Below are 16,844 nucleotides of genomic sequence, written 5' to 3'. Positions count from 1 at the left end.
CTGATCTAACTTGACCGTCGGAGCCCGCTCCCGGGGCACAGTCCCTGGGGCGGCTCTAACGCGTCTCTCTGATTGTGACTAGTATATCTCCGCCGCAGCAAAAGACCAGAAGACTCGCCGGAGGTCCATGTTCCATCAGAGATCTAGTATGTGTGATGGAGATATATATGAACAATAACAAAACATTATCTCCAATATCTCTACATGCACTTTATATGTATGGATTGATGCTTAAATCTTCTTATCACATGAAAGAACTTGGAATATTTCTAATGCAACTATTTAAGAAAAACGTGTACATGGCATTCGATTCTCGATCTTTTTATTTGGTGATTGCTTGTCGTTAGCTTTCATGAACTTGAGAAATGTTGAGGTAAATTTTGTTAGGACTTGATCAAATTTAAAAAAAAAACTTTTATTACTTTCTGCTATTTATCGTTTATTATTAAGATGTAAGAATTTTGTCCAAATAAATATTAAAAGGCGTATAAAGGAAAAAATAGGGAAAGATCGATGTGAATATGTGATCAATTATATAGATTCATCACTCACATGGAAAGAGAACATGAAAAAGCATTTTAAAAAAAGTTGGCTATCTCATACGAATGTGCCAATGTGTGATGCAAAATAAAATAATTGATAGTGTTTATAAAAGATAATTCTTTGGTGTTTCACGTTTATGCTACAAGATATATAAGATTATTATTAGATTAGACCTTGATCACCTAATATTATGGAAGAGCTTTCACTATGTAATAATGTAAATATGAAATCCACCTCAGAAATTCGCATCCCATGTTGCACGTGATCTCCATGATCACCACCTAAGCCGCTGCATTTCTTAAATTTAGTCGGCGCATGTGCATGGCCACATGAACCGGTCGAACAGGAGCCTGCTCATGAGTTTAATGCTCGATTCAAAGAAAAGAAATATTATTATTGATGTATATTTTAGAAAAAAGCAAAAGATAATAAGAAATAAAAGTAAAAGATTTTTTTTTCTTTTTGAAAAAATACGTATAAATTGGAAACAAGCTGGTGGTTTTCTTTTTCATTTTGTAAAGATTTGAGAATTTGAAAAAATAGTATATAAATTAGGATGATAATGAAAGACATTTAAGTCTTGGTCTTTTTTTTTTATCTTATACGGATTTAATTCATTTGTGTTTACGTAAATATATATTATCTTATCATTTGAATTGGTTAGTGCTTCAACAAGTTTATAAAAGCAATTACATATTCATATATATTTTATAATCTTATATAAACCAAAGTTTTGATTCCATTGAATTGTATAAAATAAAAAACAATCTTCTTACACAAAATTAAACACATATTATACAAAAATAAACAAAAATAATGGAGCTTTTAAACATTAAACATTTAAGCTAATATGTCAACGAAGCATTTTTTTTTTATAAATATTATTATTATTAAATATGGATCCACAAAAATCGATGAACATTTTAATATACAAGAAGCATTATCTATTATCTCTTATAAATGTGGTCAGTTGGTCAAGTTGGTGAAGTGCTATCTAGTTCTATATCGATAATAAACATTTAGGTAAAAGTACCTATTCAAATAATTATTTGATAGCAAATGGCTTATAACTCTGGTGTTGTCTTTCTCCTTAAAAACTTGTTTAAGTTTTTTTCTAAAATAGAGGTTGAATTAAGAATTAATTTAAAAATATGTTAGGCTTACCATTCAAAAAAATATATTTGATGATATATCTTTTTACAACACCTAATATTATTTATTAGCATTCAAAATCAAATAATTCAAGTATTTAATTTAGAAAAACTAAAATAACATGACTATCTATATTTATGATATAAAGTACACCTTTTACTTGAACGTTACAATATACCTAAAACAATAGTTTTCCAAAACTATAATCAATAATCTAAAAACAATGATAGCTTGTATCTTATAGCAAAATAACGTACATACATAATTACATACTAGAATAATATATAATTATATATATTTTTATTATCATTTTCAATTTAGCAAACTAAACAATATTTTATTGACAGATCTATCCTTATTCCTTGATAAACAATCCTTCAAAATTAATATATGCATATGTCAAATGAACTTCTCCATTGGATACATGAACCAAAACTTTAACTTAATCGATAAGATATTATTCAAACAAACATATTAATTTTTCCCAACAAAATAACAATGAAAAAACCATGTCATAACAAGCCTCTCAAATAAAGGCATATGATGATATGACCATGATAATCTCCATTTGCAAACATATAAATTAGTTTTTTTTTCTTTTCTTTTTCCAACTACAAGATCTATATACAAACTCTCTCATTCATCCTTTTTAAAATCTTCAATTTCTGTACTCTTGGGTTATATTCAAACAAAAAACCGATATTTCCATCAACGACAATATAAATGATCATGGCTATCTTCCAACTCTGAAACACCAAGCATTGCCAAAGCTAAATGAGACTTCATTTCATTCTTTGTTTGTCGAATTTGAGGGAGCCCTTCTGATAAACTATTTCCGGGTTTTGTCCTTTTTGGTAAATTTGCTTCGATTCCATTCAAGATAGATATGATTGTGTCAATATTTGGTCTTTTTGATTCTTCATTGTTTATACATGCGTCTGCTGCTTCTATCATTCGGGTTATTTGGCCCATGTTTTTTTGAGTGAATTCGACACGTGGATCGAGTAGTTTCTCTATGGATCCTTGTTGTATTAGTGGTTTCGCCTACAAAATTTAAAGTATATTTTATAAGTTTCTCTATTAATTGTTATAATAGAAAAAAATAAATGGAGGTTGTTGCTATTTTCTTGCATTTGACCCTAGAAAGAATCTTTTAGGTGAAAATAATGAGAATTATATGCCAAAAAATAAATAAATCAAACAAAATCTAAATTATTAATAAATAACAATGAAATTATTAGCAATGAGCCAATGACTCACCCACAAAACCAAGTTCTCTTCTCCAACTCCTCTTCTTGATTCAATCGGCTTACGACCCGTTATCAACTCCAAAAGAACAACTCCAAATGCATAAACATCGGTTTTATCAGAAACTTTCCCGTGTTGAAAATATTCGGGAGCCAAATACCTATAAAAAAACAATTTTTGTCATTTTAATCGACTAAAAGTAACAATTTTGCAAAATTTTATCAAAATCTTGATAAAAGAACTTACCCGAATGTCCCTTTCACGGTTTTGCAAAGAAAAGGAACCGAGGGCGCAGACGTCCACGTAGCTAATCCGAAATCACATAACTGCAATACCAAGTAAACTGTAAGGCCACACATGATATTTGGGCGTTGACATGCATTAGACTGAAGCTCAGACTCAAATTTATAGGAAAAAAAGTACAGTTTTTTGTCTCACAAAGATAAGTAGAACAACTGGGACAAGATTTGTACTGACATCAAACAGTACAAACCTTACAGCTTTTTGTCCCACCTCTGAGTCTTTCACACCAAAAGGTGAGACAAAGACTATATCAATGGGACAAAACATATATAGCTTTTGTCCGGTTGAAAAAAAAATACTAAAAAAAAATAGGACAAAAGTTGCAGCTTTTTGTCCCCCTCAAAAAAGGTGGGACTGGGACTCATTGTCGATTTCCCATTTAGGAAAAAAGACCTAAATACCCTCTTCGTCAACATAATAAAAAATATACCTAAACATTTAAATATAATCGTATCCATATAATAAATCATTAAATCAAATTACTCCTCACCTTAGGTGATTTTCTTGAAGAAAGAAGGATGTTCGAAGGCTTGATATCTCTATGAACAACACATCTTTCAGTTCCATTATGCAAATACCTCACAGCCTCCGCAACTCCTCTAGCAACTTTATACCTAACCGACCATGGAAGTTTCGATCCGCCATTTTTACCCTTTCTCGTTTCTACAAAAAGGGTATTTTCGTAATTTAGTAAAAATCCAACCTTCGCGATTCAAGATTCAAGAAGAACTACAAAGGTTGAACAATTTATACCTCGAAGATATCGTTCTAAGCTTCCACCCGAAACGTATTTGTAAATTAGAAACAAACCCTCTTCAGGATCGATGCAAAAACCCACGAGGGGAACGATAAATGGGTTATGAAGAGAACTTGCGATCATAAGTTCTCTACAAAACGCCTTTGGAGCTTCTTTATCTTCTTTGTCTAGTTTCTTGATTGCTACAGTTGTCCTCAAAATTCCAATTCTGCCCTTGAACACGTAGCTCAATGCACCTCTTCCCAAAACCCTCCCTAACCCAATTCAAATTAGTTCAAATTAGATCCAAATTTGAAAGAAATAAGACTCTACGATTAAACCAAGTGGGTTTCAAATGCGAAATTGAAATGGGTTTTTGTAAGAAATGAAAAACGATATGGATTTAGTGATTTACAACAGTTTTCGAGTTGAAATTGTTGAAATTTGGTCAATAGTCAAAGGTGTCGAGTTTGAAAAGTCTACTAATTAGGGAAATCGAGTACCTTTAGAGAAATTGCGAGTGGCTGAAAGGATTTCGCCATAGCTGAATCTAACTAAGGTATGTGCAACAGGTGAAATACTTCTCTCTAAAGATTCAATTCGTCTCCACTTAAGTTCTTGGGATTTTGGTTCCATTAACCCATTGTCCAAATTCACCATTAAAACTGTAGCAGATGACGAATTGACGCTCATAGATTCAAGCTCGACTTGCGAACAGAGACTGAATCTGAACGACGAGTGAACCGAGTGAGGTTCGGCATTTGCTAACTCAGCAACACACCCACCGGACTCAGCAAGAAGCCATGCCTTGTTATGCTCCAAATTGTTCGCCATTTTCTTCTTCATTTCATCTTTCTTCTTCGAAACTGTTGGGAAAAAACAAACAAACCCAAAATCCCAAATCATTTTGTGAAGAAAGTTCTTGAATTTCCGGTCGCCGTCGTCATTGTAGCGGTAAATTCCGTCATCGTCTTCAAAATTAGCGGTGGTGGAAGCGGTGATTGTGGCTAAAGATGACGAAACGGGAAGTGGGTGTTGTGAATCGATTTGGGAAACACCCATTTGAGATAGATCTTGAGTTAATAGCGACACACAACACAGAAATCAAGGAACTAAAAGGGAGGGAAAGTTGGAAAAAGCTATGAACTTGTTTGCTTGGAAATGGAGGAGAGAATATATATTTCATGGAATCAAATAGAGTGGGTACGAACATGTATGTAATATAATGTAGGTGGTGTGTGTATGGATTAAATTAAGTGAATTAGTTGGGAGGTGTGTGGAAGAGAGAGAGAAAGATGGTCCCTTGAGATAGGTAAAAGAAAGAGAGACGAATTGGATTATATTAAAGAAAGAAGAATAAAAGTGTGAAGCATTGAAGAGAGATTCTCTATGTTAATGGTTATCAAGACAAACAAGAACCCACACAAAGACAAAGACATCATTTTTTTGGTAAAATTTTTTGTCAATGGTATTTTGTTTATAGAAGTACAATTATGGTTGGATGTGTTTTTTATAATGATATGAAGTTGTAATAATTAGTTTTATAATATTTTAGAAAGTCGGTTTGGATTTGATTTGGATATATAAACAATTTTGAAAAAGAAAAATAGTGGTAGATAAACTAGACTTTTAAGATAAATTCAAATTTACTTAACTATTTATAACCTTTTTCATAGTTATTTAGTTGTTAATAGGCCCACAAAGAGGTATCATGGTCTATGTTGACCATATAGTCCTAATAGCTAAGTTTAGGACAAAGCTCAATGCAATTTTGGATATTTATCCATCGAAAAAGTATTGACATCTGGACACTTCAATTAATCCATCACTAACCTACTAGACATTGAAAATGTTACCACTCAACATCATATATATATATATATATATATATATATATATATATATATATATATATATATATATATATATATATATATATTATTTTAAAACATTAGATTAAATAAAAAAACATAATTATAAACTTAAGTAATCATTTTACTAATTAAAATTTCAAATAAACATATTATTAATTTCAAAAATTAAATAAACATAGTTATATATAGTTAAGAGTTTAACTTTATTTAAATAAAAATGAAAGGATATAATAAGATTAAATGATAGAATATTAGAGGCCAGATTTGTAACTTCAATTAAAACAAATATAATGTCTACCTGCTTACATTTTGGTTGTCTTCTTCACCCGATTGCTGGAAAACAGATACATTACTTTTTTTTTTTTTTTTACATTGATGGATACAAAGGAAAAGCGAAAAAAAAGAGTCAAATATGTGATCGTTGCTGCTGCTACTTTTTTATTCGTCGTTTTCGTCTGTCCTTCCACTCATACCACGCTCAAACCACCGGCTTTAGGGGCGGTGTTCACGCGTCATTTCAGCGAGACGCGTGAGTTAATCTTCCCACTCGGGTTAGCCTTTTGTGGAAACTAAATTTTACATGGAGTCAATTAAGTTATTTTTGATTTTGATATATAGATTAGACTCGAAAGAGTTAACATTTATCGAGGACATTACCTCATATTGAAGAATGGAGAGGCTTATAACTAAGATATTGGATTAGTGATGATATATTCTAGGATCTAGTACATTCTCTTTGTTTGTGCTTGTATTTACTTTTTCTTCCTATCCACTAAATATTTTCTTCGGATATCTATTTCTACTAATGTATTTATACATGTTTTATTGATGCCCCTCACCTCTTTTCACAGATTAATTTGTTATGTTTTCCGAATTAGGGATCTTTATATATATATATATATATATATATATATATATATATATATATATATATATATAAAATACATTTTTTAAGATTTTCTATGATTGTAATTTTCCAACCTTACCAAAGGGGTGACCAACTATACCTCTCCCTTGCCATATTTGTATGAGACTGAGTAATGCTTTTGTTGTTGAAAGTGACAAACTTAGGGGCTGTTTATTTCGCCTCTTAATGATTCCATTAAGAGGCTTGTTCTGGATTATTCAGCGTTTGGTTGAATGGTTTTTACCCTCTTAATCGGTCAAATGTTGCAAAAATGATCTGGATCGCTAATACATAAGGAGGAGTCTGGATGAAAAAGTTTTGCAGACTACCCTTGCCCTAACAAAAAAACACGTCCGCCACTTTTTTTTCTCCCTCTTCTGGAGTGACTACACCTTCCCTTTGCCAGCCTCCGGCAGCGCCACTCCACCTTCGCCACTACACATCTGCCTTCTTCGCCTCACCCCTCGTCGCTTCCCTGTTCATTGCTAAGTTTTCTGCTCTAGTCTTTTTGGTCGTTTTTTCAGGTCCAATCTTTTTGGTCGATTATTTCAGGCCCTAAAACCTGTTATGCTCGATTTGTATGAAATTGGTGTTTGATATGTGTTCTTGCTTCTCAATTTTTGTAACATCCCGAAATATCAAGAGTAGAGTGGAAGGGCTAAAAGAGTAAATTGGGAAAGAGTGACTCGGCGAGTCCATGGATGGACTCGGCGAGTAGAGTCACGATTTGGTCGCGTGTTAAGTAGCCGACTCGGCGAGTCAATGAGGTGGACTCGGCGAGTAGGCGCTGAGTGGAGAAAACCCTAATTCTCGGGGTTGAGCCCTATATAAAGAACATTATGTTTTCCTCCCAGCCTCTTTATCACCCCTTGAGTCCCAGAAACCCTAAAATCGTGGAGAAGTACCATTGTTGAGCAAATTAGAGCTTGGAGAGGTGGTTATTGAAGAGATCTTAGAGAAGGAGAGGCTTGGAGCAAGGGGCTTTGCTTGGATTCAAGTTTCATTGCAGTTGGGGCGTTCTTTTAAGGTAATATCTCGTCTTTGAGCTGCCATTTCCTTGATGCATCATTTTGGGGGTATTAGAGATTAGATATTTGGATGTGTTGGAGTTTAGAGGTTAGATCTGAGGTTGCTACCTCAGATCTGGAATGGAGAAGAGTTGGAATGCATGAAAGTCCCTGTGTTGAGTGTTGGATGAAGCTATCATGTCCCAAACCTTAGCCCTAATGTGCAAAATGCATAGATCTCTTTGGATTCACGTAAAGTTTGCCACTTTACGTGATGGATGAGTTATAGGAGGCTAGATCTATGTTTTGGAGCAATTGCATGGCCTGGAATGCTTCTGAATGGATTCAAACCGGTGGTACTCGGCGAGTCACATGGGTGTACTTGACGAGTTGCTTGAAGATGAGCTGGAACTCGACGAGTTGGAAGAACAGCTCGGCGAGTTGGATGAAGATGGCCTGGAACTCAGCGAGTTGTATGAACAACTCGGCGAGTAGGTTGAAGATAGCCTTAGACCCGGCGAGTCTGTTCTTGGGCTCGGCGAGTCTTGTCGAAGAGTCCCAATATTTTTCTGGTCGAGTCGAGAATCGGGGAGTCAAGGGATGACTCGGTGAGTTGTGTGCGAGTGGACTCAGAGTTGTTGAACTCGATGAGTCTCGGGGTGACTCGGCGAGTTAGGTCGCGGATTGAGGGAAGTTTTGAGTATGGGGACTCGGCGAGTCATCGGGTTGACTCGGTGAGTAGAGTCAGTCAGGGGTTGACTTTGACCTTGTCTTTGACCAAGGGTTGGACTGTGGTTTCCAGGGGCATTTTGGTAATTGTTGATTATTGTTTTGAGTTCAGTGCATTGGTGGTTGTCCAGTGGTGGGGATCGTATCAGTGGTCGGAGCAGCTTGGGTTATCTGTTCAGTCGGCAGTTTCGAGGTGAGTTATCCTCACTATATCAACAGGGTCTAAGGCACCAAGGCCGGCCGTTATCGGATTGAGATCCGGGTAGTTGTTGTTATGTTGTTGCTATGATATGTTTGCATCCTGAGAGCTAGGATGGTATATAGAGACCTGATTGAGATCGGTATCCTGAGAGATAGGGAGATGCTATGCTAGTAACCTGTTAGGTCGGTATCCTGGTTAGGATGATGATATGCTATGTGATCTGTTTGATCTTCTTGTTGACTATGAATTGCTATATGATTGTATGTATATGTGCACATGGTTGTTTGGACTGGAGTTGGGTTGAGGCGGGTCCTGCTGTGTGCTGTAGGCCAAGATACCCAGGGCAGACCGGTTGTCCCGAAGGCCCAGCGAGCGGTCCGGATAGGCTGTAGGCCCCGAAAGGGCGGACCAGACGTGCCGAAGGCTCGGAGAGTGGACCAGATAGACTGAAGGCCCGGTGCGGGCGGACCAGTCATACTGTAGACTCAGAGAGTGGACCAGGTGGATTGAAGGCTCGGGAGCGGGCGGACCAATCACACTGTAGACTCGATGTATGTGGATAGACTTAGAGGGTGGACCAGGTGGACTGTAGGCCGGTGCGGCGGAACAGTCACACAGTAGACCCGAATTGCATGGCTGTTCTGTGATCGGATTTGTTATGGCATGTTATGCGTGTATGGTATTTATGGTTGGTATTTTGGGGATATCTCACTAAGCTTTCGGGCTTACAGTTGTGGTTTCATGTTTTTCAGGTTCTTCAGGAGACTGTGGCAAGGCGAAGGCGTGATCGTACCGCTCCTCATGATTTCGTAGTATTGTGATTCTGGGAACACGTTAAATGTTTTGTATTGAAAACCTTTTTGTAAAGATCTAATGGAATCGAGATATTTTTGAAAAATTTAAAATTGGTTGTATTTTTCGGTCGTTACAATTTTTTTATGGTTTGTGTGAAATCAATTTTCTGTACTTTGTTCTTGCTTCTCTATTTGTGTTTAAAATCTGAAAAGTAACAAATGTGTTTGTGTTTGCTTAAAAATCTAAAATTATGTGTTTGTGCTGAAAATATGAAAATATGTGTTTGTGTTTGCTTGAAAATCTGAAAATGTTCTTGATGTTTAATTTTGTTGCTGAAATCTGGTAGATTTTTGTTGTGATTAATATTAGACATGGCACAAATGGCACATGGCGGTGTTAGGCATCCATGGATACCGTTTCACTAAGAGGTCAGTGTTTCTATTAACGATTATAAATGATTATCTATATTTATGAGTTATGAAAATTACATTGAAATTGACAGGCATTTCTTGGGAGTGTGAGCAATCTTTGTGTGCAAAACGTCAAGTGTCTGGTCTTGATAGTCAAGAAGCCCAAAACCTTTTGAAGTTGTAGTTTAGGCATCAAATTTTTTATGATTTTTATGGTTTCTATTTTATGTTTATTGGGTTTTTTATTTTTATGTCATTGAGCTCATATATATATATATATATATATATATATATATATATATATATATATATATATATATATATATATATATATATATATATAAGTAAAACATTTGTGTTCTTAAATTTTGAATTGTTTCAATGACATGACACAAATTGCTTAAAAGAGAATTATAATTAATTGGAAATAGTCATTGTTATCATTAAGAAGCAAATATTTAGATGTCTAATCAAACATCAATTTATCATGTAGATACAGATTGATACAAAGCCTCTAGATCATTCTTGCATTTGCATCATTCGCAAACAACCCTTCACAATAATTTAAATGAAAAAAACCATAATATACCTCTTTATATTGGATTTCATAGATCTTAACAAGAGATTGTATTTAATTAAACAAATACTGATGGTGAGAATCACAAGTAAAAAAGATCAAAAAACTAAAACTAACAAATAGTTGATGGTGTTGTTTTTTATTTTGTAAAAATTTAGAATTTGTGGTATGGTGTAGTTTTGCATTATACCCTCCCCCCCACCCCCCCCCCCCCCCCCCCCCCGAAAAAAAAAATTTGCACCATTCGTAATAGCCACATAATTATTATTATTATTATTAGTTGCAATCAAAGTTCTAAAAAGTTTGTCATGACTTCAAGACTTGTACTTGCCGCCAAGGTCTAACAAAATGTCATCTTAAGGCATATATGTACATAAAAATGAATATATATATATATATATATATATATATATATATATATATATATATATATATATATATATATATTGTCGCCTTAACTAACGCCTTACAAACGACGTGGCTCGTCATGACTCGTAAAAACTTGAGGCTTCTAAATTATAGTTTGGCTTAAACAATATTTTTATGATAATATTGTCTTTCTATTAACTTGTGTGGAGAGAGTGGTAATAGATAGATTGTTAGATCGGTCTCGCGAATACCACGAAGATAAGACTTCTATAACCTAAAAGATGAGGGATGTGAAAGATTATCCTCATGTTGAACACATACATCCCTTATATTCGACTTGTACCATATATTTCGGTACTTATATTTATTAGGACTGAGTTGGGAAAAATATATTACTTGTGTTATTAGTTGGGAAAGATGGAAGTGAGAGGAAAGATATAGAGAAAAAAACTTATGCGGCTATAAGATGATTGAGGAAAATGGGTTCTCTCCACTTTACATAAAGTTTTAACAAAAATACACTAAACGGATATACTACAACCAACTTCATTAATGTTACAAAACTTTAAAATTGATCGATGGTTAAAAACTCTCTCTAATAAATGAAAACACTTATTTATGAAATATTAAAATTGTTCAACGGATAAAATCTTTTATCCAACAAAAAAATACTCTTTCCCCTCAACAGTGCATTCTAGTGGTTGAGATGTGGAATTCGACATAGGATGTTTAGTGTTTAAACACTCGTATGACCAAAAATATTGAAAGTGTTTCACGATCGATTTCTTATGTACATCTTCGGTGCTTTCTTTCAAAGCACAATATCAAATAGCCATGACTAAACATTTTACATAATCAACTTCAAGGTCTTCAATGAAATACAAGATATAGCAATATATTTTTATTGTGTACTATAAAATCTTACTTTTATTTATTTATGTTACAACATCATACTTGTTATGGGGAAGATCCTCAATTCTATCTAGGATCCCGGATCTCAAAGATATTTGAGGATCCCTAAACGTATGCCAAGATCATGATTGTTATTGTTATTATCTCTTAACAAAATTTAACGGTTATATTTCTTGTTTACTTCTCACATGTGCAAAAATTGTCAATGTAGGACTCTTTCTTAATGAAGAAACGTTTTAATCAGGCTTGAGACCCAGAAATACCAAGTCAAACCAACGTACTTATACTTATTCAAGAGGATCCTGAAAATATCAGACTTTTTGTTAATTAGACTAGACTATAAATACACATGTACTCTTCACACTGCACACAACTAGACCTACTGCAACATTTGTACTCGTATAATTACCTCCATTTTTGTAACTCGCTTTTCAATCAATACAATTAAACAAGGCAAGTGATTATTATCACTTCCCAAGGTTTTGTGCCGGAGATCCTATCAAGGATCAATGGCTTTCCTTGTAAACCACTTGTGCAATTTTGTTCTCAATCCGATACTTATTCTAACTCTAACACCAAAGCCTCTCATACAACTTGATTGATTCTCATTCAATTGATTTTTGACCAAATCAATTTGGCGCCCACCGTGGGGTCGTGGTGTTCATAATCCAACAACTAAGACATATGATTTCAAGCATACTAGGAGTGGTCCAACCTATACCAAAAGCACCCCACTAGTCACGGGATCTCAAGATTTATCCCCTCAATAGCCGACACCGAAGTTCCAAAGCGCTTCCAAACTCCTAGCATGAAGCCTTACGATAGACCATGGATCCTAAAGAAAATATTGCACAATATAGAGAGAATGGAAATCATTCCCAGTTTGCCACACTTAAAAGGAAGCATGTTTATCTAAGGGCTTCAGATTGACTCTTACAAGCTCATCCTTAAAGTGGCTTCTAATGTTCCTCCCTAATTTATTGTTTTGATCAAAAAATCAATCAAATGAATATCAACCAAGGTGAATGAAAGGTTATGGTGTTTTTGTTGAAGTGATTATCGAAATTAAAACAAAATTGCACTAGTGGTTTACAAGGAAAGCCCTTGATCCTTAATAGGATCTCCGACATAAAACCTTGGGAGGTGATAATGATCACCTTAGCCTTGTATAATCTTATTAATTCGAATGCAAATTATAGATATGATGATAGAAATTCAATTACAAGTGTTTGCCTAGCTCTGGGTTTGTATGGTGTGAAAAGATTGTGCCCGTTGTGTGTGTTTTACAAATATATATATATATATATATATATATATATATATATATATATATATATATTCTAGGTTAAGTAACTAAAAGTTTGATATTTCGGGGATCCTGATGAACTGGTATTTGAAACGTGCTTTGACTTGGTATTCTTGGGTTTTAAGCCTGGTTGAAGTGGTTCTTCGTTGTGAATGAGTCTTTTGTTGACCATTTATCCACATGTGAGAAATAAACAAGAAATATAGCCATTAAACTTGTTGGGAAATAATAATGGCGATGCTCAGGATCCTGATGTATGTTCGGGATCCTAAGACTCCTTTAAGGTCTGGGATCCTGGATAGATTTAAGGATCCTTAGATATCTTTGAGATACGGGATCCTAGAAAGGATTGAGGATCTTGTCCGTAACAATTACCCCCGAATTATACCTGCGAAATATTTGAAGTAATTTCAAGTATTTAAAGTGTATAACTTAATTATTTGGAAATAAAGGATTTAAAATTCAAATTCTAATAGATAGAATTGTATCCGTTCAAAAGATATGATTATGTTGTCAAATCTCTTCTCTATCTTCTAGGATCCACATAAATATGGGTTAATGGTTATTGATCTTCTATTACTTCTTTGAGCTCTCTTTCAACCATTATCGATTATCTTGAAGGTAATTTTCTCGTTCCTTCTTATTTTTCTTGTTTGATGATCATGGGTAAAAAGGCACTCCGTTCTCACTCGAGCATCCTTACTCTTTCTGACGAGGGATTCCTTGATCAAAAGATCTTGTCTGATGAGGGGACTTTCTCTTTTGATGATAACGACACTGAGTCCTTGAAATCGATCAGAGATTTCCTGCCAACGTCATTTTCATGCCTTTTAATGATAAGGCCAAACCTTGCTTCCTTTTTCCTACTTGGGTTTGTTTTCCTAAATATTCTTTCTCCTTAGGCTTGACATACCCTTTTTCTGGCATCATCTCTGAGTTCTTCGAAGTTAAAAAATTTCTTATTCTATAACTATACATGTGATCTTGGGATCCTTTTTTGGATCGATTAGATGAATCATTCTAAAAACATTGATATGGTGTTAGCTGAATTAGCCAATGTTTATGATCTTCAAAGTTCTAGATCGTCTCATTTCCTGCTCAAAGTCAAAACCAACAAATTACATTTAATTTTGAAAACATAAAGATGGTGCCTGGAAAGAAAGGTTTTTCTTTGTGAAACACAACTCTATCCAACGACGATCTACTGCCAATAAAATCGGGTAAAAAGGGTAGGATTTTATTTAATTATGATAAGGATCCCGAAATTTACACTTCCTTATTTTGTTTGTTTTGACGAAGCTTTCAATTTCGAAGAAGTTGTTCCAGCTGCTGAAGATACCGAGGAGAAGATTGAAGGCATTCTTGCTTTCTTGAGGCTGAAAGATCTTGCAAGTTTGACCACTCCAGCTTACAAGAAGGTTTTTCCACCACTCCTCTGATGTTTACTGGTAAGGATCCTTCTTTTACATTTTTTATTTTAGTGATCTCAAACTGATGAGGGTTCTCTATAATTTTCAGGATCCAAGGCTAGCACTCGCTTCTACCTCTCGAAACTTGATAGGGCCATGTCTAGCAGTAGACTCTTAGCTAAGAAGGAGAAGACTTTCTCCTAGAGCATGTCTTATATATCAAGGAGGTGATTGTTAAGGTTAAGAGCAGTGCTGCCAAAGCCATCTAGGAGACAAAGATTAAGTTGGCGAAGGATATGGTGAACACAAGATCTTGGAATGTAGCTAGTTGGTGTGAAGCTCTGGCCAAGTTGACTGACAGACATGTTAATGTCATTCAGGATCCTATAGAGAAGAAGAAGAAGAGAAGGAAGAGAAGAAAGAGACAGAGGATACCCCAGTTGGGGGTGATCAAACCTTAAATTAGGTTTGATTAATTTTTAAAACAATTTTATTTTTTTGGTATGTGAAACAATATTTTCTTTTGTTAGGTTGGAGGGCAACCCCTTTAAAATTTAATGCTTTGGTTTTTTTCTTTTCTTGTGTGGTTGCTTTGGTTTTAGAAATAGGATAATGATTTTTTCAAAGGCTTTTTGGATAATTAAGATCCTAAGAAGTTTAGAGTTTATACAAACTATTCGGATCTTAATAATCTGAAATAAGTAACCATCTGATTAGGATCCTATAATATCCAGGATCCTTAAATTTTATTTAAAAATTATTTAAAGTTTTTGATGAACTTTTTCAAATAAAAAACTGTAAATGAGAATATTAGGTCTAAGGATAGATATAACCTGATGTCAGATTAAACTCCAATTGATCTTTTGGTCATCTCTTTGAACATTACTTTGGATAGATTTTATCATCTTGAAGAGAGTTCTTTCGAATATGTTTTTGGGAGATGATCCCAACTTTAGAATTTACTAGGTAAAGTCTCAACTCGGGTAATATTGGGAAAGATCCTATATAGTAATTCACTAGGGAGGATCACAACTTAGAGTTTTACTGGGAAAAATCCCAACTTAAGAAATACTGGGGAAGATCCCAATTTGAGAAATACTGGTGAAAATATTGGGGAAGATCTTAACCTAGATTATACTAGGGAAGATCCCAACTTAGATTATACTGGGGAATATCCCAAATTTAGATAATAACTGGGGAAAATCCCATTTCATAAGATAACATGATAATGTTATAAACCTTAGAAATTTACTTTAGGATCTTAACATATGTTCGAAAATAAGAGGGTTGCCAAGTCACTAAAGCATGAAATGATCCCCTTATTCACATCCCATAGTTAGATATCATGCTCCAAGCGAGCTGTAGAAACCTAAACTCATGAGAAAGAGGTCATTAACTCTTTAAGACATACGATCTTAACATATGTTAAAAAATAAGAGTGTTTCCAAGTCACTAAAGCGTGAAATGATTCCCTTACTCACATCCCATAGTAAGATATCGTGCGTCCAAGCGGGGTGTGGAAACCCAAACACAGATGACAAAGGTTATTAGCTCTTTAAACCTTAGAGGGGATTAAGTACCCTTAATCGGATGAGATATGATTAGTCTCTATTCGTAGTGGCTAGGATCATTGAGTTTCTGCATGTTGCAAACGTTATCTTGGGGTGGGCCTTAGCTTGGCTAACATCCCTCTCAAGCTTAAGTTAGTAGTGTATTTAGAATAAAAATAAACAAAGAAAATAAATAAGGGTAAGGAGTAGGTATGTACCTCGACTCGATTGCGATGAATTGTGACTAAATTGACTTACATAAAATACGCTTCAAGGTGTATAACATTTCAGGATCTTAGCAAGATGTTTCCTTCTAGGGTAGCTAGTCAATATGTCTTCATTCATGTTTTCTGAATCAATGAGATAGGCATCACACTTCTGACAATGTAGGATGAGATCTTTCTTCATGGTTGACCAATAATATCCTATTCTTAACACTTTAGAACATAAGGATCTGCCCTTAGTGTGGTTGCTATAACGCCCCGATTCTCAGGTATTGATTTAGATAAGAATTTCTATGGTTTTAAGTCCTACTCGACGAGTTGGTTGCCCTACTCGTCGAGTAGCAGCGGGGTGGGATCGCGTGTTTAGTGACCTACTCGCTGAGTCCATGAAGGGACTCGACGCGTCGGAGCTGGCAGATGAAACCCTAAATCTCGGGGTTTTGCACCCTATTTAAAGAGGCTTAAGCCTCCTTTGGCCTCTTTTCAGTCCTTGAGAGCTCATAGAAACCTTAATTCGTGTGGTTCTTCATTCTTGTGTGTCTTGAGCTTTAGAAAGAAGGTTTTTGGAAAGGAAGAGCTTGGAGGGAAAGA

At 34.8% G+C, this 16,844-nt stretch overlaps 1 protein-coding gene across 1 annotated transcript; it reads right to left on the bottom strand.

Moving 5' to 3' along the window:
* Positions 1–2,131: 2,131 nt before the first annotated feature.
* LOC145093121 (putative serine/threonine-protein kinase PBL7) lies at positions 2,132–5,326 on the bottom strand. The gene is made up of 6 exons (XM_079031171.1): positions 4,486–5,326; positions 4,000–4,257; positions 3,737–3,909; positions 3,190–3,269; positions 2,956–3,103; positions 2,132–2,739 (listed from the first exon to the last, which is right to left on the bottom strand). Exons 1-6 carry the CDS (start codon positions 5,042–5,044, stop codon positions 2,404–2,406), a joined length of 1,554 nt encoding a protein of 517 aa, XP_078887297.1. The 5' UTR covers positions 5,045–5,326; the 3' UTR covers positions 2,132–2,403.
* Positions 5,327–16,844: the final 11,518 nt, after the last annotated feature.

This window comes from Lactuca serriola, chromosome 3 (assembly GCF_051521515.1).
Source record: "Lactuca serriola cultivar US96UC23 chromosome 3, Lser_US96UC23_V15, whole genome shotgun sequence".
NCBI lineage: Eukaryota > Viridiplantae > Streptophyta > Magnoliopsida > Asterales > Asteraceae > Lactuca > Lactuca serriola.
Note: the sequence above shows the minus strand (reverse complement) of the source record. Positions and strands in the feature narration are given on the sequence as shown.

Excerpts from the sequence above, each read along its gene's own strand:
- LOC145093121 (XM_079031171.1), bottom strand. The coding sequence starts at position 5,044 with ATGGGTGTTTCCCAAATCGATTCACAACACCCACTTCCCGTTTCGTCA. Across the intron at positions 4,258-4,485 it reads CACTCGCAATTTCTCTAAAG|GGAGGGTTTTGGGAAGAGGT; the intron begins GTACTCGATTTC and ends GAATTGGGTTAG. Across the intron at positions 3,270-3,736 it reads CTTCAAGAAAATCACCTAAG|TTATGTGATTTCGGATTAGC; the intron begins GTGAGGAGTAAT and ends TTGGTATTGCAG.